Raw genomic sequence first — 22,712 nt, forward strand, 5'->3', positions numbered from 1 at the left:
GTCATGCCACAACCGTGCACGTGCATGCATACGCGAGTCATGGCAAGATATCTGGACTAAGAGGTTGCTTTTTCTTTGCACAGCATGAAAGAAAGGCCAAATTAATGGGCTGTGATTTTTGAGGTAATAATTTGTACGGCCCTCGGAGGATGTTGAAAACATTGAAATGGCCCTTGAGAGGAAAAAGGTTCCCCACCCCTGCTTTAGATGTACCTTGTCGCAATCTGCTGAATGTGTGTAGTGGTCAGAAGCTTTAGCCACATTTACATGGTCACTGATTTGGACTTATAAAATGTGACATTGTCAGTTTTCATTTGATTTAAATGGAGTTTAATAATTCTCTGATGCTGTATGCATCCTTCATACACTAAATCTGACTTAAGTCCCTATTTCTTTAACTGTATAGTAACACTTTTCCAGAGTTGCACCCCAGAATAACAAAAAATGCCTCCTAACCACTATTTATGATTCTAATATTATACTATGGTGTGTATATTGCAAAGTCTTTGTCTTTTACTGCTCAATCTCAATATTGAATTTGATATAGTTGACCATTACTGAAAAAATGGGTTTGACTCAATTCAACCTGGTTTTAATCCTCTCTGCAGGAAAGATACTATTTTTGGTCAGTTTGTAAATGATAAAATATCATATCATAATTATGCAGACAACACTAACATGTACATAACCCAGATTATAATGGGACATTACAGTCACTGAACACCTACACGGGACAAATCATCAATTGGATGTGCCAACGTTTTCTGCAATTAAATAAGATGCCAGAAAGAAATGATCCAAAAGCAGTGCTCACCTCAATGTTTAAAACATTTAACAGTGTCACAAATCTTGTGGTTCTGAAGCTTACTATATTACAGCTAGACCTAAAGAACTCATGCCTTAACAAGACTTAAGTAAACGTTATCATGCATTTGTCTTTAGTTAACCTGATAATGGCAACAGTGTCTTTACAGGTCTTACACAAACCAATCATTTAACTATGGATTTACCTAGACGCTGCTGCCTGTGTCCTTACCAAAACCAAGAGGGTAGAACACATCATGTCAGCCCTCAGAGTCTGACACTGGCTTCCTGGTTTGGGGCCAGAATGCATGTTTGATATCCTGCTCTGTTACCAGCCACCCAGAGCTGTTAGATCGTCTGGGACAGGCTCGCTCATTCTCCACGGGGTCAGAACCAAACATGCCCCGAAGATCTGCAAAAAGCTCCTAGAAAACATGATGTCTGCTTAAACCAAGAGTTCTTTTTAGTTCACAAGTTAATTTAAAGATTTCACAATATCATTACTTCTTATCTCTTGACTCCTTCAAATTTCTCTACTTATCAATTAATTTTGTTATTACCTTATCTTTCTTACAGTGCAGACGCTTTTCTGCTTGCTCCTGCCTCTGCTTACTTTTTATGCTGATTTTCCTATTCTTATTCTCTGAAAACTTCGAGCAGCAGCTCCTGGACATTAACTTATCACTACGACAGTTCATCTTCGTAAATAGACGGAGGGTTTCAGCCATATTTCAACATTTTTACTACGACCTCAGTCTTACAGTAGCGTGGCCTAGCAACAGCTAAAGCCTGGTAGGCTACTGCATGCTATTTAGCTTAAGCTAGTTGGTAGCAAAATGCCTCTGTTCTCTACAGATGACTTCCACAAACTTATACAGAAGATAGCTGTGTTGGAAATGAAAATGCAACGGTTGGAAGTTAACGTGGAAGTGAATGGACTATGTCGTGGGAATGACACCACTTTACCAGTGTCGCAAAAAGAATGGAGAAGGGTATGCTAACTCACAGCTAGTTAGCAGCTACAAGGATTCCAAGGAACAGGAGGGCTGTGTACTGGGTAATACATCTACAAGTGGTAGTCCTCCCTGGAACTCTCTGGGTGCAAAGCCTAAGAGTAAATCATTTCCATGGGATTTGGGAGGACGGATAACAGGCAGAGCCCAGCGCTCTGAAATCTGTGATGCGACCGGCTGGCCTGCATTGTTATCACCCAGGAAGAGCGCCTCTTCAACCCCTATTCATACTAGGAAACAGCAGTGGACAGCTGCTAAAGGGAGAATTACAAACAATCCTCCTAAACCACCAAGTGTGCCAATCCAGAACAGATACGCTCCGCTGACCGAGAACCGGAGATCCCTTTCTGATAACCTGGATAACCTGTCCTCTTCACACAGCAGGGTAAGGACCAATAGCTACTCCAAAAGTAAAAGGCTAGAGGGAAAGCTAACGACTGGGCCTGAAACTCTGATTGTGGGTGACTCTGCTGTAAGAGATGTAAAAGGTCTGTGTAGTAAGAACAACACCAAAGTACTCTGTTTTCCCAAGGATGTGGTCTCTGACTTGGCTGAGAAGATCCTGCATATTGGGGCTGAACATCCGACTGTGAAGAATGTGGTACTGCACATTGGAACAAATGATGTTGTGAAACAAGAGTCAGAAGTGCTGAAAGAAGACTTTAAATGTTTGTTGGAAACTGCCAGCTCTCTAAATGCAGAGGTGTTTATCAGTGGCCCTGGCTTTCAACTGTCTGTACTGACCATTCTGTCCATTTTATTGACAATTTTAACTTTTTCTGGGATCGCAGACATCTTTTCAAAGCAAATGGAGTTTGCCTGAACAAGTCAGGAGTGAAATTGTTTATCTCTAACATATTCAACTGCCTGCGTCATCAATCTGTTCCCTCTGAATTATCACTGCACCCGCCTGAGGAATGTTCTGATTATGGGAGACCTATGAGACACATGGAGGAGTCTCCACTGCCCGTCACACACCCCCACCCCCCCCAGCGGTGAATCATTTTAGAAACAGGAAGCGCTCAAACGTTTGTGTGAGTTTATCTAATTTAGCTAGTCAGCCACAGCTTGTTACAAAAAACATGACTGATAGTGTGTTTAACAAACTTAAACTAGCTTTATTAAATGTCAGGTCTTTGGCAGGAAAAACATTTTTAATCAATGATTTTATCACTGAGCACAATCTCGATTTTATGTTTTTAACAGAAACTTGGATTGAACAAAATAGCAGTGCAGCTGTTCTTATCGAATCAACCCCTCCCAACTTTAGTTTTATGAGTCAGGAAAGAATGCATAAGAAAGGGGGTGGAGTTGCTATTCTGTTCAATGATTCCCTTCAATGCAGGAAGACATCGTATGGAAACTTTGATTCTTTTGAATATGTGGCCCTTCAGCTGAAATGCTCCTCTCGAGCTCTGTTCCTAAATATCTATAGACCACCCAAATACTGTGCAAGCTTTTTTGATGACTTTACTGAACTGCTGTCTATAGTGTGTATTGACTTTGACCGTCTAGTCATTGTTGGTGATTTTAACATCCATGTTGACAACCCCCAGGACAGAGGGGCAAAATAACTGTTTTGTGTTCTTGATAGCTATGGACTGACTCAGCATGTGACGGAGCCCACGCACAATAAGGGGGACACTCTGGACTTAATTATCTCAAAGGGTCTGAATATCTCTAAGGTTGTGGTGAATGATGTTGCACTCTCTGACCATTCCTGTGTTTTCTTTGAGAGCTCTATTTCTGTTCACAAAAAGGTTCAAAAAGAGATAACCACAAAGCGATATTTAACTGAAAATACTAGGGAAATGTTTACTCAGAATCTTTCTTCCAGACTTGCTCCTGCTAACATCTCAGTAAATGAGCTAGTAGATCATTTTAATTCAAAAATTAAAAATGCTATAGATGCCATTTCTCCAACTAAGGTAAAGGAAGTGTCTGGCAAGAAAATATCTCCATGGAGAAAGGCCATGACCGTGAAAACAGAAAAAAGAGAATGTCGAAAAGCTGAACGCAAGTGGCGAAAAACAAATCTCCAGGTTCATTTTGAAATCTATAAAGAGAGACTTGGCCTTTATAATTTGGAATTGAAAAACGCACGACAATCGTTCTTCTCTGACATCAATACCAAAAACAAAAACAATGCACGTGCCTTGTTTGGTAACGTCGACAGACTAACTAACCCCCCAGTGTCAGTAGCCTCTGAATTTCTATCCACCAGGGCGTGCAATGATTTTGCCTCCTTTTTCACTGACAAAATTCAGAAAATCAGACAAGCATCAGGAACAGCAAATGTGTTGTCTCTGTGTCCACCTAATATCAATTCAAACACCATGACACAATTCCATCAGATTAATGATAAAAACCTAGAGGACATTATACAACTTCTGAAATCCTCCTCCTGCTGCCTTGATATTATTATAAGATGTTTTGCCTTGCATGGCCTCAGATCTACTTCATATAGGAAACAAATCTCTTCACTCGGGTATTTTTCCACAGGCCTTGAAAACTGCAGTCATTAAACCGCTCTTAAAAAAGAATAATCTAGATGCTTCAGTAATGAACAATTACAGGCCCATATCAAACCTCCCATTTCTAGGTAAAATCATTGAAAAAGTTGTTTTTCAACAGTTGAGTAATTTCTTGCAGTTAAATAACTGTTTCGATGTGTTCCAGTCAGGCTTTCGTTCAAACCACAGCACTGAGACTGCTCTTGTAAAGGTCTTTAATGACATCCACTTAAACACAGACAGTGGCAGAACTTCAGTGTTAGTATTATTAGATCTCAGTGCTGCGTTTGACACTGTTGACCACAGCATATTACTAGACCGACTGGAAAACTGGGTGGGACTTTCGGAAACAGTTCTAAATTGGTTTGAATCCTACCTAAAGGACAGAAACAACTTTGTTTCTATAGGTACATACACATCTGAGTTGACAAATATGACATGTGGGGTTCCTCAAGGCTCCATCTTGGGGCCTCTTCTCTTTAACATATACATGCTACCACTGGCTCAGATAATGAAAAACAACAAAATAAGTTACCACAGCTATGCAGATGACACACAAATCTACGTAACAATTTAACCAGGAGACTATGCTCCAATTCAAACACTGAGTAAGTGCATTGAACAAATCAATGACTGGATGTGTCAGAACTTTCTCCAATTAAACAAAGATAAAACTGAGGTAATGGTTTTTGGAGCAAAGTCAGAACGTATAAAAGTGAGCGCTGAGCTTCAGTCTGCAATGTTCAAAACAACAGATAAAGCCAGAAATCTAGGTGTATTCATGGACTCTGACCTGAGTTTCAACAGTCACATTAAAACAGTTACTAAATCAGCCTACTATCACCTAAAGAATATATCTAGGATTAAAAGACTAATGTCACAGCAGGATTTGGAAAAACTTGTCCATGCTTTTATCTTCAGTAGACTCGACTACTGCAATGGTGTCTTCACAGGTCTCACTAAAAAATCTATTAGGAAGCTGCAGCTGATTCAGAACGCCGCTGCTCGAGTCCTCACTAACACTAAGAAAGTGGATCACATCACTCCTGTTCTGAAGTCTTTACACTGGCTTCCGGTGTGTCAAATAATAGATTTCAAAATACTGCTGCTGGTTTATAAAGCACTGAATGGTTTAGGCCCAAATTACATTTCTGACCTCCTGCTAAATTATGAACCATCCAGATCTCTCAGGTCTTCAGGGACTGGTCAGCTTTCTGTCACCAGAGTCAGAACTAAACATGGTAAAGCAGTGTTCAGTTATTATGCTCCAAATATCTGGAACAAACTCCCAGAAACCTGCAGGTCCGCTGCAACTCTGACTACTTTTAAATCCAGACTGAAGACTTTTCTTTTTGTCGCTGCTTTTAATTGAACTATTCATATCTTAGACTGCACTGTAACTTTTATCCATGTATTTTTTTTTCTTTTAATGTTTTAACTTTAAACTAGTGCTGTCAAAATTATCGCGTTAACGGTGGTAATTAATTTTTTGAATTAATTGCGTTAAAATATTTAACGCATTTAACGCATGTGCAGAATGGCCCGCCCCATACGTGCCACCAGTGGCAGCGCTGGGGTAGGCTACACCCATACCAAGAAATGGCTTAGCCCCACCATGAAAAATGATGTTAAAGTAAGCAAAATAAAGTCTGCCAACTCGTGGAGTAAATTGCACAGACAGCAGTTAGTAAGATTGATTTCAGTCGCCACGGTTTTGAAAACTTTTGTCACGTCGTGATCGTCTTCTCAATAGAACATCTTTGATAACGGCGTGGTGTTGTTGCAGGAAGTCCCGACGGAGAATACTCTTGCTGTAGTACAGGGGTGCACATAACTGGTACGCAGGTTATGTGTGTAATCTGAAATGCGTACCGTCACTTGTGTCACAAAGCGCATTTGCGTACCGACGTACTTGTGAAGCTTTTCCAGAAGGCGGTTAGATCACCGGACGACAGAGTCGGTCTCCGTGTGCACAGACAGGGCTGCTGTTAACGTCGGTCTGTACAACGGAACTGTGCCAAAACTACGCCAACCGGCTGCGGAGGGAGACTCCCCCCTTCGCTGGAGCGGATCACAACGTTCACACTCTGTGGTCACGAAGTTCTCCACTAGCCCCCCCCTCTGTCGACTTTCCTGAAGTACTCCCCCGTTGATAGAAATCAACACGTAATGAATTAAGACCCCACGGTTTGATGATTGATAGGTGTGTGGGTTGTCTTTCATTTTGACATGCAGAAAAATGTTATAATAAACATAGATACTGTATGTTAAATTGATATAACCGCCTTCTTTCATTCATCTTTCCATTCCCACAACAATATACATAAATAAATGGCATATTTTGGACATAGTTCGAATGGTGATTAATCATGATTAATGAATTTTTAAGCTGTGATTAATCTGATTAAACATTTTAATCGTTTGACAGCCCTACTTTAAACGTAATTAAACTCCATGACATTTATGAGAGGGACTGCTCGAAAGTAGGATATTTGGGATATCCGTCGTAGCCAGGGTTTACGATCAGTTTTTGGGTGATTTGTACTGAGGAACAAGTATCACATCACCGACGGGTGAAAAATAGTGTTTTGGTAACACGGGGTGTTCAGGTAACACTTAAAGACTTTGTTATGGAACGCAAAGCAGAGTAGGGGGCTAGTACACCCTCCTGAGGGTCCGATTGTGGTTGTCATGCGAGCAAAACATGGTGAAAACCGTCTGAAACTCCATGACATTTATGAGAGGGACTGCTCGAAAGTAGGATATTTGGGATATCCATCGTAGCCAGGGTTTACGATCAGTTTTTGGGTGATTTGTACTGAGGAACAAGTATCACATCACCGACGGGCGACAAATAGTGTTTTGGTAACACGGGGTGTTCAGGTAACACTTAAAGACTTTGTTATGGAACGCAAAGCAGAGTAGGGGGCTAGTACACCCTCTTGAGGGTCCGATTGTGGATGTCATGTGAGCATAACATGGTGAAAACAATCAGTCTAAATGAACAATCGGGACGGAAATGTTCGGATTTCCAAAGGGAGGTTCTGTGAATAAATTAAAAATCAAGAACCGAAATAATTTAACTATTCATATCTTAGACTGCACTGTAACTTTTATCTTTTAATGTTTATTTTATTAGCTTTTCTTTTTAATGACTGATTTTAAATGCCATTTTCTTAATGTCTTTCATTTTTTGTTTTTCTTTTAATGTTTCTTTTATTATCTTTTACTGTTTTTAAATGCCTTTGTCTGAATGTCTTTCATTTTTGTAAAGCACCTTGAATTGCCTGGTGCTGAAAGGTGCCATATAAATAAACTTGCCTTGCCTTTGTTTCAAATGATCCATTTTAATAAACATACCTTACCGATTCTATGTTTTCTGAAGACATTTTGTGGCCAGTCAGTGACTAACTCACTCCTCATACTTTTACAATGAACTGGATGGCAGCTGACTGCATGTTGGAAATGTCAGGAGGTGATAGCTCGCCTCAAAATGTCACTAATGCATCACACAGATGACCCTCCTCATGTTCTGATGCAAATGTCTTCTATTGGAAGATAACAATTGAAACGCGATTATTTTTCAAAGAGAAACAAAAGCAGACATTAACCTTTCTAACACTGCACTTTTAGGAATAAAGCCACCCTTTTTATGTGATAAAAGCAGCAAAAGCAGCGAAAGCAGTGGGGATTCTTAAAATAAATTATCCATAGTATACCATTGAGACATGTCAGTTTTTTAATGAGACATATGAGACAAAAACGATTCCCCCTGACACTAATTTGACTTACCTCTTGCATCAAAGAACCCCCACCCACGTTAATTACACTAACAAGTGTCACATCAAATCAAAACAGCTGAGTAATTGATCAATTATGGCTTTATTACAACCATCTCTGTTAATCATAGGGAATAATGGGTCAAAGCAGCCTTTGACTCTTCTATTTCATCTATGGTGTGACATTAGTGTGTGATTGATGGGGATTATGGTCTGTCCTCTAGGCTTGTGAAGCTAGGTAGTACATTTCACTACAAAGCTGTGGTTGTACATCATGAAAAAAGTAAATATATATAAATAATAAAATATGAAAAGGCAAAAAATATGAAAGGCAAAAAATGTACATCACAGAAGCACAGCCATGCAAACATAGAACTGCATGACTTTAGAAAACATTAGCTAACTGCGATGCCCTCTACCCAAAAATGCACAGACACGAAGCAGCACACACTCCCAAAAAGACACACTCTGATAAAAGTGATTCATCTCCCCTCCAAAGACAGACATGCACCAGCTACCAAATGAAGTCGATGGGTTAATTAAGTCTTGGAGGGGTTTGATATTTTTAGACGTCTAATTAATGAACGGAACGCTAGAGGACAGGCGCAAGCTGTGGTGAGATTTGTTTAATTTGGATTTGCTGATAAACTGGATAGATTGCAGCGTGTCTCCCCGTGCTGATAAAGAAACAGGTTGGGCAGCAGCTCGCTCGTATTGATTGATGTGAAAGCACACACAGCGTCCCAGCATCCTTAATGGAGGTGAAATATGGACGCTTGTCACCATGAACGCTTACCTTGACCCACAGAACCTACAGAGTGAAGGCATGGGATTCAGAGGTGAATGTGCATCCACATACCTGCTGCCATGTGCAATCATTCTGTGTGACTAGATAAATGTGCCAGATCCTGTTCTATTCAAGGCCTTGGTGAATATGAGCCGAAGTTAGTGGGAGCCGTGTGAAGTTTCACAGCTCAAGTGTGAAGATCCATATTTAAAGTTACATTATGGCAGTCAAATAACTTTTACTTCCTTTAATTAATTATGGCTATTAATCTGTTAAATCCTGAGCCTGTTTTTCAGGTTTCAGGCTCAAAAATGACATGCCCAGAACAAATGACTATATATTCACTTCTAAAAGGGGTACATTAATAATCTTTTTTCTCAAAGCAATGATACACCTGTGAGTTGGATGTAGAACATTCAGAATCAATATAGATTTTTTTATTTTAAAGTAAATTCAGATTGAACATAGTAAACATTTTAAAATTATAGTTTCCGTAAAAAAAAAAAAAACATTACTCATAGTGAAAACCACCCTTGAATGATGGGATAGTAGACTAAAAGCTTTAGGAATCCAAACTATAACATAAATTTGACCTTTTTAGAGAGGTGTAGAAAAAAAAAAACCTTGTTTGGGTGTATCTGCCACATCTCTGGAACTCATTGGTAGATTTTGATGACTGACACCTCTTTGTAACCGTTAGAGCCAATAGAATCGAGAGGGAAATCTATCTAAACATTACCATTGGTGAATCAGAGTGATGCGCAGCCAGCAAGCCCAAAACCGGAAGCTGGGTTACAGCTCTCACTCTATATGAAAACTCAGTTTATTGACATAAATATGATGATGGATTATCAGTAATCATTTCAAAGTGACACAGAGCCATTGGATTAACCTTCGGCAGGGTTTATATGCGGTTTAATGCCCTTGAACACAACTTTTGATCAGAAAACAGGTAAAAAGGTAAGAAGTATTTGCCGTTTTGGCCCCGTAAAGTGAAGTTGTGTGTTGTCTTTGCTGGCTTACGCTGCCGCGAGTTTTGGTCGTGGAGTGATGCTACTTATACCATTGTAATCTGTGGAATCTCAGCTTTCATATGCCATCTAGTTTGTGCACATCCGATGAAGTATAACATATTTCTACTGTGAGTTATGTGCTAAGTGCATTAGCACTCGTTTACTTAGTGCTAATTCAGAGGCTCGGCGTTAGACTTGTGTTTTGTTTCGGTAAAAATGGTTCATATCGTCAGGTAGCTGGGAGTTTCTTCCCGTTAAGTGGGTATGACACATTCATAGTTTGTTAAATGTTAAGAAGCCCTCAGTAGCTGTTTCTTGCAAGATTTTACGGGTTTAACAGGTTAAAGAACAGACAAGACTTCGAGGAAATCATTTTTGATATGCTACATCTAAGGTTTGGTCTTAAAGGGGACTATTATGCTTGGTGGGAATGTTCCCTTTATTGTAGTGTGGTTTATGTTTGTGTGCATGTAAATGGTTAGCAAGGGCTAAAATCCCAAAGTTCACGCCAGAAGGAATTTCTCTCCCACCCACTCCCCCTGCCTGAAACGCCTCCATTGGACTTCTTTGTTTCTTCTGTGACATAGTGACATCACTGTGTAACACTCACAATTTTGTTGGCTAGCGCGGGACATAGCGCTTGACCAATCACAACAGAGCCGGCCCACTAACCAATCAGAGCAGACTGGAGTCTGGACTCTGGTTTCAGACAGAGGGTGAAAAGAAGAGCTGCAGCACAGGCGGTATGAGAGAAATAAATACTTTTTTGAACATTAACCTGTTAAACCCGATGCCCCCGCCGGCACACAAAAATATTCACAAAACTGTGTCTCAGGGCTTCTTAACACCCTATTAATCGTGTCATACCCACTTAACAGGAAGAAACTCAGCTATCAGACTATATTAACCATTTTTAGCTAAACGAAACACAAGAGCCGCGTTCACACTGCGGTACTTTTCCCACAAAGGTTCATGCGAACTCTTTAGTTCGCATGAACTAAGTACAGATCGCGTTCACACCAGAAAAAGTCCCTGGGGGTGGATTAGGCAAATGAAGCCGCTGACGTCACTTCTTCTTCTTCTGCTTTGGGTTTACTGGCAGGCCGCAAACCACTTCACTGCCGCCCAAAGTCCCCGGCCGGAAGTCCCCGGAGTTGGGGACTGGCTTCAGTAGAAGCTGCTGGGACTCCCAGCAGCTTCTACTGAAGCCTTCCGAGTAAATCGCCAGAACGCCGACACCTCCTCATCTCCACCGCTCCCATGTTTTATTTTGTGTTGCCATAAGTTAGTCTCTCTGCGTTTCTGCGCTGGGCTAATGCTAATGCGAGGATAATAAAATGGCGGCTTCACAAAACTTTGTGGGAGTTTTACGGGGCGTGGTTTGCAATTCGCCCAGCCAATCAGGAATATAGCTCTTTTCTCAAAAAAGAGCCGCTCGAAAGTCCCTGCTCTCTCGCAGGGACTTTCGAGGGGGTAAAAAGGTTTGCATGAACTACTTTTAGTACCGGCTCTTTTTGGTGTGAACGCAACCATGAACTAAGTTCGCATGAACCTTTGTGGGAAAAGTACCGCAGTGTGAACGCGGCTAATGGCAATACCAAGCCTCTGAATTAGCACTAAGCGAAAATGCTAACGCGCTTAGCACAGAACTCACGGTAGAGATATGTTATACTTCATGCAATCTGCACAAACTAGATATCATATGAAAGCTGAGATTCCACAGATTCCATTGGTATACGCTTCATCACTGTGCAACCAAAACTTGCAGCAGCGGAGCCAGGAAAGACAACACACAAAAACGGCAAATACGTCTTACCTTTGCTGTTTTCTGATCAAAAGTTGTGTTCAAGGGCAAAAGACAGTAAAATAGCGGTATGCAACGTGTGTGAAGTAGAAATCCTGCAGCTCCACCCACTGAGACGGACCGGTGAGCGGAGCGAAACACACAAGAGTTAGACCTAAGAGTTGGACCGGAGGAGGGACACAAAACTAGGGCCAACAGGGTGGGTGGAGGGGGTCTGGAGGACGGGCTTGGGCTGACAGCCCAGAGGCACAGCGGAGTTCAAGAATGGGGTCTCGGGCGGACGGCCCGGGGGCAAGGCAGAGTCCAAGGTGGGGCGAAGGCCACAGCGGGCGAACTCAGGGGGCCGAGCATGAGGGTGAAGGCAGTGGCAGGAAGAGTCTGGGAGCCGGCCCGAGGGCGAAGGCAGCGGCAGGAAGAGTCAGGGGGCTGGGCCCGAGGGCGAAGACAGCGGCAGGAAGAGTCAGGGGGCCGGGCCCGAGGGCGAAGACCGTGGCACTCAGGGGGCCAGGCTCGAGGGCGAAGACCGCGGCTCTCAGGGGGCCGGGCTCGAGGGCGCTGACGGGACAGCGCCGGAGGCCGGGCAGGAAGACTCGGATAGGACAGCGCCGGAGGCCGGGCAGGACCCGGTGTCGGCCGGACAGGAACCGGAGCTGGTGGGACAGACCTTGGCAGGATCCCCCACGGAAGAGAACCAGGAGTTGGCAGGACCCCCGGTAGGAGAGCAGTCGGCGGGACCCCCAACGGGACAGGACACGGGATTGGCAGGACCACCGGCAGAAGCGCAGTCGGCGGGACCCCCAACGGGACAGGACATAGGGTTGGCAGGACCCCCGGCAGGAGAGTAGTCGACGGGACCTCCAACGGGACTGGACATGGAGCCGGCAGGACCCCCAGCGGAACCTCCATTGGCACAGGACATACGGTTGGCAGGACCCCCGGCAGAGTGTAGTCGGCCGGACCCCCAACGGTACAGGACATATGGTTGGCAGGACCCCCGGCAGAAGAGTAGTTGGCGGGACCTCCAACGGCACAGGACACGGGGTTGGCAGGACCCCCGGTAGAGGAGCAATCGGCGGGACCCCCAACGGGACAAGACATGGAGTTGGCAGGACCCCCAGCGGAACCTCCAATGGCACTTCAGTAGGGACTTGAATTGGGACTTGAGTAGGAACTTGAGTTGGGACTGGAGAGGGGACTGGAGAGGGAACTCGAGAGGGGGCTTGAGAGAGGACTTGAGAGGGGGCTTGAGAGAGGACTTGAGAGAGGACTCGAGAGGGGATTTGAGAGGGAACTTGAGAGGTGACTTGAGAGGGAACTCGAGAGATTACTTGAGAGGCGACTCGAGAGGGAACTGGAGAGGGGACTAGAGAAGAAACTGGAGAGGGGACTAGAGAAGAAACTGGAGAGGGGACTAGAGAAGAAACTGGAGAAGAAACTGGAGAGGGGACTAGAGAAGAAACTGGAGAGGGGACTAGAGAAGAAACTGGAGAGGGGACTAGAGATGGGACTAGAGGAGGGACTAGAGGAGGGACTAGAGATGGGACCTGAGAAGTGACTAGAGAAGTGACTAGAGGTGGGACTGGAGAAGGGACTAGAGAAGTGACCTGAGGAGGGACTAGGGAAGGGACTAGAGAAGGGACTTGGGAAGGGACTAGAGGGAACTCGAGAAGAGACTAGAGGGGGGACCAGAGAAGGGACGAGAGAAGGGACTAGAGAAGGGACTAGAGAAGGGACCAGAGATGGGACAAGAGATGGGACAAGAGATGGGACTGGAACCATGGCCTCTGGGGCCGGAACTGGGCCAGAACTAGGTTCTGGAACCATGGCTGCTGGGGCCAATTCCTGCTCAAAAGGATCTGCTGGGCCCATATTTGGTGAGTTCCTTCTGTCAGGGTTGAGTGAGGCAAGCAGGACCCAAATGCAGATGAACAGAAAAAATACCTTTATTTCAATGCTACTGAAACAAACTTGGACAAACAGTACTCTCACCCCGTGAACAACGTCCAAATACAACAAGGAACTCACAAAGACTAACAGAAAACACAGAACCTAAATACACACAGGACTAATCAACAAACAAGAGACAGGTGAGGAGGGAGGAGAAAACACAGGGGCAACAGGTGAACACAATCGGGTAATCAGGGAGGGAAAACAGACAGAAAGCAACAGGCAGGAACGGGGGGTGAACACTTTACAAAATAAAACAGGAAACCAAAGACAGAAAAAGACAAAACACAACACGGACAGATCGTGACACTATTTATATGAACCTGAACATTAGCACAATATGGCCCCTTTAAAAAACAACTGCTTACACATACTGTCCATCCAATATGTGTTAAGCAATTCAAACCAGTATTCAACCAGTATTTAACAATTTCTCACAATCACCTCATAGCAGGATTGTGCAGACCTTGGCATTTGTAGCCATCTACCTTTACATTCAGTGCTTTGATCTTTGCCTCTGTAGGAGACCACAGAGAGTACGGTGTGTGTGTGTGTGTGTGTGTGTGTGTGTGTGTGTGTGTGTGTGTGTGTGTGTGTGTGTGTGTGTGTGTTTGTGTGTGTGTGTTTGTGTGTGTGTTGCGTGTGTGTGTGTGTCCTGCCTAGGCAAGCCTCAGCCAATGCTCCTGCAGTGCAGCAGTGCATTTCATTGATTAACTCTGCAGCTCTATTTATACACAGCTCCTCTCCCACTAAGAAACATAAGTCACTGCCATTGAGTTTCAAAATAGAGCGGAGCGAGGTAGACAGAGAGAGGAAGAGCAATGGAGAGAGGGAGGGGGGAGAATTTTGGAGAAAGAAGGAGAAATGACTGAGAGAGAGAGGAAGGAATAGAGAGATTTAGAGAGCTCTTAATGGTTCAATCATTGGTAATCCCACCTAGCAGCCCCTCATTTCCTCCCACAAGATTGCATGGGTACGCAGTATGTGTGTGTGATGGAGCTGTTTTCCTTTTTTCTTCCTCTTCCTAGACCAATGTTACCCTACCTACGAGCAACTCTTCTTCCATCGTCTCACTCTTTCACACATATACGCCCACACATGCAACATTATGTCTTTGTTTATTTAAACACCTTTTATGTTATTAGATGTAAGCATGGAGGTGGAAATAAACACACTCAAGGATGAATAGAAAAAGGAGCCTTGTGTTAAGGGAAAATATAATAACAATCCTTGAACATTTAATTTCCAAATAACAGGGCCAACATTTCTCCGACTGTTTGCTTCCAGTAGTGGTGACCCACTAGTGAAAGTCAGTGTAACATTCATAAGAAATCCTGTAATGCTCCTTCCAGTGGATGCATAAACACACCAGAGGGGAAATAAGATCACTTTTTTTCCTTTCTCAACACTATTAGTATAGGAAAATATAGAAATATATTTTATATATATATTATACTATAGGCAATATGTGTATTTGTTAAAAAATATTATTATTAAATGCTCCATTATTTAATGAGTGCATAATTATAATTGTGTCCCTAAAATCAATGAATAATCGTGATTCATGCTTATTAAAAATATATGTGATTATCATGTTGGCTACAATCATGCAGCCCTAGAGGGTACACATCCAATAGAAGAAATATTAATAATACAAGTACTGTTAAATCAAAACCAAAACAATAATAACCAAGGTTCCTTATTCAACACCTTGACATTCTCCAAAATGTACTACTTAGTAACGTTACTTACGTTATATATATATTTCCAAAAAAGAACACAACATGGCTTTAACTGTTATGTTAAAATACTTCTTGACACATTTTTTTTTTACTAAAGCAGAACATAGTGGTATTAAACTTAAAAGTCTATTACAATCTATTGATTTGGCCTGAGAGATCAGTGGAACACATAAAGTCACGACAGAGACACAATTAAATAGCTACAGCCAGACAACCTTGTATAATCAAAAAAACGTAGTTTTAAAACACAAATATAAGCAGATGCTCCCCCACAGGGTTGTAATCTCAAAGCCACGCTGTCGACTCAGAGATCAGTAATATTTATCCACAAACTGCTGTCTGATCCTGGGGTTCCTGGGACAAACATCTTAATAAGTACTGGGTCATGGCCTGGTGGCTATCTGGGAAGCCCTTAATAGAAAGTTAGGGAACCCCTGTGTGTGTTGATGGTGTTACTGTAGCTTTCAGTCACAGTGCCAGTTGTGTTTCTGCTGCTTTGCACTTCCCTTTTGTAATTTAATCAGCAGCCTTTCTGCCTCTCAAGCTCCACCTTTGGCAAGCCAACATGGCAATTAATTGGCTTATTAAATCCCTTCGCAATGCCCTATCGGCAAAACTATCAAAGACTAATCCTCCCTTTGTACAACAGTACTGTACGCAGCGCGAGAACAGAGCAGTGGACATAATCAGGGCTAAAAGTTGACAGTAAGACAAAGTTATTGTGCTGTAAAGTTATGGGCTAGGTGCAAGGAAGGTGGGGGAGGCACGGATAACAGCAGTTGCTGCAGCCCAGGTGTATTTGCATATCTCATTTGGAAAGTGTGGGTGTAAGAGAGAGCAACCCCTACACCTATTTTTACAAATTGCTGAATTTGTTATTCAACCAGGTGTGTGCCAACAAGTGGTGAATCTTTTGCCATTATCACCTCCACTCATTGTGTGTGTGTGCAGGTGTGTTTTCTTTTTTGGGAGGGGAGGTGGGGGCTAATTGGGGCTAATTTGTGAAATGACTGAGAGCGACATTTCTAATTTTAGCGAAAGAGCAGCTATTTTCAATCCATCTCTGTCTGCCCAAATATCCAGCTCATCGATCTCTCATACAAACACATGTGTTATTTCGCTCACACACACAGACACCTGATTAACATTTGAATCCATCACGAGTTGACTCATTTCTTTCAGTTTTCTGAATTCTTATAACACTACAGACGTTTTCATCTCTCTGTCATCAACCAAGGACGCAAAGAAGGTGACTAGCACATCATCAAACCATCAACAAAAAATCACGCACACACCACAGACAGAGAGTCCGTACTGACACGAGACTCCTAGGATGCAGTTGATGTTGTTACAGTGCAGACAGTTTTGGTTAATCCCAATTCAGCAGCAGCAGGAAGTGAAAACTTCTCAATGTGACCCCTTGTGTGTGCGAAGTATCATTCCAGACTATTGGCTCTCTCTCTCTGCCTGACTGCTCTTGGTGATGAGCATCAACAGTATCCACAGGGAGCATAAACAGCCATCTCGTTTATTCCACTCCGCTTCCTGGAGTATTTCAAAGCATCTGCAGAGGCACAGACTTTGGCAGTGTGCATCTTCAACTTTCTCTCCTTTGGAACATCTCCCTGAGAGGGCGATTTATTCTCCTCCGGGGAGGGAAGATGTGTCACCCTGGAAATGGATTGATAACGCTGGGCTAAATATAGCCCTGCGGCAGGAAGGAGGATATTTTTAGAAGTGTTTATAGTGCCTCGCCTTGGACACTACTTCAGCTGAATGACCCAATGGAAGTAAGAAAGGCGTGGGTGGGCACTAAACACTGCGACTCTCTCATTGAGAAATTACTGCACTTAGTGGGATTGTACAAAATGTGAGTGGATGAGTACAATTCCTGTCTAACTCCAAATGATCATCTATTCGGTTCAAAAATAAACTAGTCAAAATTAGTCCTCTAAAACATTTTCTCTTGACAGAAGCTTAGATTGAGTGGTTTCTTTGGCTCTACTGGTTGATTTGAGTAATGTATTGGCTTTCCGTTTACAACAGTCTCTAATCCATAAAACACACTCTGTGTTTAGAGCGCTGAGTATTTTAGTCTTCTCTCCTGCTGAAGTGCTCACTTCATTTTGGCTTCAGGCGGTGCTTACGTGATGCTATTAGATATCACATTGTTGTAAATTGAGTAGCGCTTTTACAGAATCTAATTTCCTTGCTTTTGGAATTTTTGATTTATAAACATGCTTTCTCGACATTTTTCCCTTTCATATACCCTCCAGCATGCATATAAAACCTTGGAGACACTTCTTTGTAAAGTGCTGACTCACTCTAAATTGATCCCCTGGGTGCTATGGGGTCTCCTGCAGAGCTGATCAAGGGTATGTGCTAAATGATGCCCTTTTCTCAAGCATGGAACTTATGCAAAATCGAAGCAACAACACAATACAAATCAACATTGATTTCTGGTCTTTTTTTTTTGGATCGCTGACTCTTCCCCTCCAGCGAAGATCATTTATGGAGTTAATTGATTTGTCCTGCTGTGCTAATCTCTTTTGCTGCCAGCGACATGCTGAGCCATAAGACAGGTTCACATTGTAAAATCTACGAACAAACTCCAGTTCGAAACCCGCTCCCGCCGCCACTGCGTCAGGCCGTTGTGTCCTTGGGCAAGACACTTCACCCGAATTTGCTCCTGTGGGTATTGTCCACAGTACATGTATAATATCAATGTGTACTTGTAAAATCGCCTTGATGACTTCGAGGTGTGAAGATGGCCGGTGTGGCGCAGTGGGCTGTGCAATGATTATCAGATCAAGGGGGTGAAACCCGCCGCCGTTGCATCTGTAAAGCCGTTGTGTCCTTGGGCAAGACAATTCACCTGAACTTGCTCCTGTGGGTATTGTCCACAGTCGATGACCATTACATGTATGTATGATCTGTATGTGTAATTTGTATTTGTAAAGCGCTTTGAGTCATTGATAAAGCGCTATAATAAATATAAGGATTATTATTATCCTCTGCTAACAAAAACCTAAAAGTACCCATCTTGTACCCTACTCAATGGGAGTTTCACCAAGAAGTAGTCTGCAGAGACATACAAAAAGCAACTGTTGGGTATAACTTGCGCAATACCCAAGACTGTATTAAACAAGTGGACTTCGTAACAGGTCGGAAAAGGTAAACCCAATCAGAAATTCCTTAAACCTGCATTATTTTTAACGGCTAGCAGGGGGCTACTTCACTGGTTGCAAATCTAGTCCCATTGTACAGAGGTTTATGAGAAAATCATCCTACCTCTCACTTGATTCATTGCCTCCGAAACAATTTGTATTCTCATAAAACTGAATATGTTGAGTATGTTCAACAGAAACCTATCAATCCCGAAAGAGGCGAAGAGATGCTTATCTCTTCCCAGGTCCGCATGTCCAAGTATGGTCACTTATGGCTCCAGAAAAGAAGATGGCCACTGCCAAATTGCCTAACTCAAGGTTTCAAAGAAGAGTGGCCGAGAACAAATCGGCGTCAATGGGGCCATTTATACAGTCTATTGTTTTTCTCTTTAACGACACAAAAAAGCCGAACTCACCTGAAGATAGTGGCAGGGCCTGATGTTGGACTTGAGGTCGCTGGGTGTCATAGGCTTCTCCAGGTTGAGTGAGGACTTCCTGTAGGCCTCCTTGGCTTGACTGACCGTCAGCGTTGACCAGGAGCTCCTCTTCATGAACTTTCCCTCTGGCGCCATGCTGATGCTCTCGCAGGCTGAGCACTTGACATCGTTGTTACTCTTCGATGTCTTGAGGGACAGGTCTCCAGCTAGGTGGCTATGTATCGAGTCAGGGTAACAGTGGCCGATGTGCTCCACAGGATGCCGTGACATGACGCTGGGTGTTCTGTACGTACTGTCACTATCCAGGTTGTCGTCTGAACTCCACCAACCTCCTGAGCGCTGCTTGCCGCTTCCTTCAGATTTACGTTCTTTGCTCTTGCTGCGTTTGCTGTGTTTATGGTGGCCTTGGTGGTAGTGATGGTGGTGGTGCGAGTTGTCCCGCTGCGAGTCGCCTTTGGTACCGTTCATCTTTGAGGAACCTTCCAGTGAGTGCGATTTTGTGAAGAGCTTCTGTACAGAGTGGACTAAGTGGCGTATTCTCCCCGGGCTTTCGTTGCGTTGCTCTGTAGTCGTGGTTGTAGTGGAGGTGCGTTGGTATTGCAGCGTGTGGAAGCCATCCCGGTGCAGCGGCATCTGCTTCTCAAATTGGTCGAGGAGGTTTGCTGGGATTCTGTTCATTTTGCCGCTGCCACCGTGCGAGGACGATCCACCGTCATCTCGGGGGTCCCTGCTGCCAGAGTTGTTGCCCCCGCTTTCCCGCGTTGCGCTGCCGTAGTGCATGCGGGGGAAAGTGCTACTAGACATGGAATGGTCCGTGGCCGACATGGAAACTGGTATGACCATGCATTCAGAGTGGATGGAGCTCCGCGGGGAGCAGCGGTGGTGACTCTCAAGGGGGCAGCTCTCTGTGGGGCTAAGGAGGTAGGAGGGGGGGCGTGAGTTGCTATAGTGGAGGTGATGGTCCAGGGCATGGTCGCATTCAGCCAGGCCGCAGGTGTGGGCTGAGATGGGAGAGGTGAGCTGGAGCTGGGCAGGGCGGCCGCCAGAGAGACCCTTCATGTTCCTGGGTGCAGGGGAGTAGCTGTCCTCATCGAAGTACTGCGTGGGCGACCATGAATACTGCTGGTCTGAAAGACAGAGAGCGAACATTAGAGCTACCCTCGGGTAAAAAAAGCATTTCCCCCAGAAAAAGCAATCACAATTCACATTTAATGATGTGATAGTACCACATGACAAGTCCTCGGACAGGTTGGTAATTATGAACCTTACTCACACTCTCCTCATACACTTCAACTACAAAGGACACTAAACCAGGAAAGTAGCACATCCGAAAAATGAAATCAACAGATTGTAAGGATACAAAATATGTCCTTTTTTCCACCCTTCTATTCAGGTATGTGACAAAAATACGGCTTGAGAGACAGGGAAAAAAGAAAAGGCAGGCGACAGGTAGGAGCCCGCATTGCCATTTATCCAATGCAAAGTGAAATAATAGCCTATCACTCCATGGTGCTTGTGTCATCCGTCAAAGCCCTGAGGAGAGCGCTGTGAGGCATACGGCGGGAGAGGCGTCCTTGGGAGGCGATCAGCAAAAACGCCCTCCCTCCCTTTTTCTCTGTTGGTAATGTAATCTTAGATTAAAACCCTATTCTGAGTGATCGGTCACCAAGGGCAGACGTCCCACCACAGTATACCAATGTATTACACTTAATCAGAGGATACATTTACTTTATTATTCCTCTTGACTGTGTACTGTCACTGTAATTACAATGTCCTCCCTTTAAATCACGTCAGGGGGGGGGTTACAATTCCATGTGGGACAGGGAACATGTTGTATGTCATGCATGACCCTCTTAATTACAATTAAGAGTTAAAGTGTAGAATACATTCCAAATACAAGGGTTAATAAATGCATTTGTTGGTTAATGAGGTTTAAATTAGCTATGAATGCTAATCAGTGATGCCATATAAAGTGTCAAAGTGTAGAATGTTATTTAAAAAAAAAGCGTCTACAATATCTTTATTTGGTAATACAATAATATGTTTGTCTGCCGTCTGTTTCTTGTCTGAGCTTTTCTCCTGTATATTGTAGGAGAAATGCTCAGGTAATATTTCAAACTTATCTGCACACTGTGTTGTGAAATAGGAAACAAACAAACAATCAAAAATAACCATATCTAAGCTCGCTTGCTTGCCAATGATACGCCTCATAAACCCATGCACCTTCACAGTAAGATAATAAATTGAAGGAGAGTTTTTATATGCTACGGATGGGAGTTTAGGGGGCACATTGTCATCTTTTTTTATTATATCATGTACTGATGGTATTCTTCCATAGTGCCCCTTAACACAACTCTGCAACTTCCTGTCTGTTTTCATTTTTTCTCAATGAGGGAAAAATGTGCCTTTTTTCATGGCACACTATTAATTTCATGGGCGGTTTTAAAATGATCAAATCAAAGCAGCAGAACCAGAGATAACCTTTTTTATGGTAAAGGCTACATTAACCCACAATGCAACTCATGCTAGTAGTGGCTAATGCCGCTAGCCTTAAACTAGGAATGAGGAGTGGTCTAAAGAGGTCTGGTTTTCTTTTCTTACTTCAAACCTTTAGATTATTTATATTTTTACACGTTTTGTCTTTGGCCCCAACCAACTCTTATCACTAAAGACAGTTTATCAAACTTTGTGCAAGCCCCTCTGGAGCAACACACAGCTTTATAAAACTTTTTCACAAAATTAACTTGCACTCCTAATATCCTCTTAAAAGATTATGATGTGTAAAATTGGTTTTTAAATTCCCCTTTAATCGGGCCGTAAAAAACTGAAAAAGGAAAATGAGGAAGAAAGTCGTCATCCTAATTAACCTAAACAACCTCTCGGGTCAATCCCGGGGCTCTTAATGTCAATTTCCTTCTGCTGACGGACAATGAACAACAATCGGAATGTTTAATATTTCTGCCTCGAGCAAAACAAAAAATGAAAGGAAAATGGCTCTATCAGATACTAACCTGCAACAGGAGTTGGAGAAATTCATAAAATGATTAACAGTTATAATGTATGCAGTACTATGCAAGATTTTTCAAATACCAGACAAATTGTAATTCATGATAATGCAAATATAATACAACATTGCATTACTACCAAAGCAAAACAACTATTTTAATTGTAGCTCTTGTCACACTAAATCTGCCAACCCTTCCTGTGAATACCCAACAATCATTCAGGAATTAATTTCAATGATTTGATGCTTTACTGTACATTCGAATACAACTGTATACTCTTCTCTCATACAAACCAGACAGACAGTACATCCTCTGGGCCCTGTCAGAGCACACTCAAGGTGTTACTGACTCCATCCAGGATTTCCCTCCTGATTATTTTCTCAATAGCTCTAAGAAAGTCTCACAAATCCCCCCCCCCCCCTAAAATAACAAGATCACAATGACTTACTGCTGTTGTGCTGTTTAGTGAATTGTGATTATGGGTGGAAGCTCCTTTTCATCTTTCATTACATGTATTCCATTCCAACTTATTTTTAATGAGGTCTAAGATCTCAACCCCTGAGGTGCAGCCTTGCTCTTCTGTTGCTGCCATGCTCCATCTGTCGAGATGAAAAACAAATTCTCCTTGTTTACCAGTTTCCTCTTATGAGGATGTCTAACTTGGCTTCCTGCTTTAAAATGAATCCAGGCTACTCTAAGCA

General features: G+C 43.1%; 1 protein-coding gene across 4 annotated transcripts in view; it reads right to left on the reverse strand.

Annotated features, from left to right (window-relative positions):
* Positions 1 to 22,712, reverse strand: part of dlgap2a (discs, large (Drosophila) homolog-associated protein 2a) — a 243,718-nt gene that overhangs the window by 48,503 nt on the left and 172,503 nt on the right. For all 4 annotated transcript variants that reach the window (XM_034111272.1, XM_034111271.1, XM_034111269.1 and 1 more), the window contains exon 2: positions 18,986 to 20,133. In XM_034111272.1, the coding sequence (XP_033967163.1) occupies positions 18,986 to 20,133 (1,148 nt within the window). The remainder of the gene's footprint in view (positions 1 to 18,985; positions 20,134 to 22,712) is intronic.

Source organism: Pseudochaenichthys georgianus, chromosome 22 (assembly GCF_902827115.2).
Source record: "Pseudochaenichthys georgianus chromosome 22, fPseGeo1.2, whole genome shotgun sequence".
Classification (NCBI taxonomy): Eukaryota; Metazoa; Chordata; class Actinopteri; order Perciformes; family Channichthyidae; genus Pseudochaenichthys; species Pseudochaenichthys georgianus.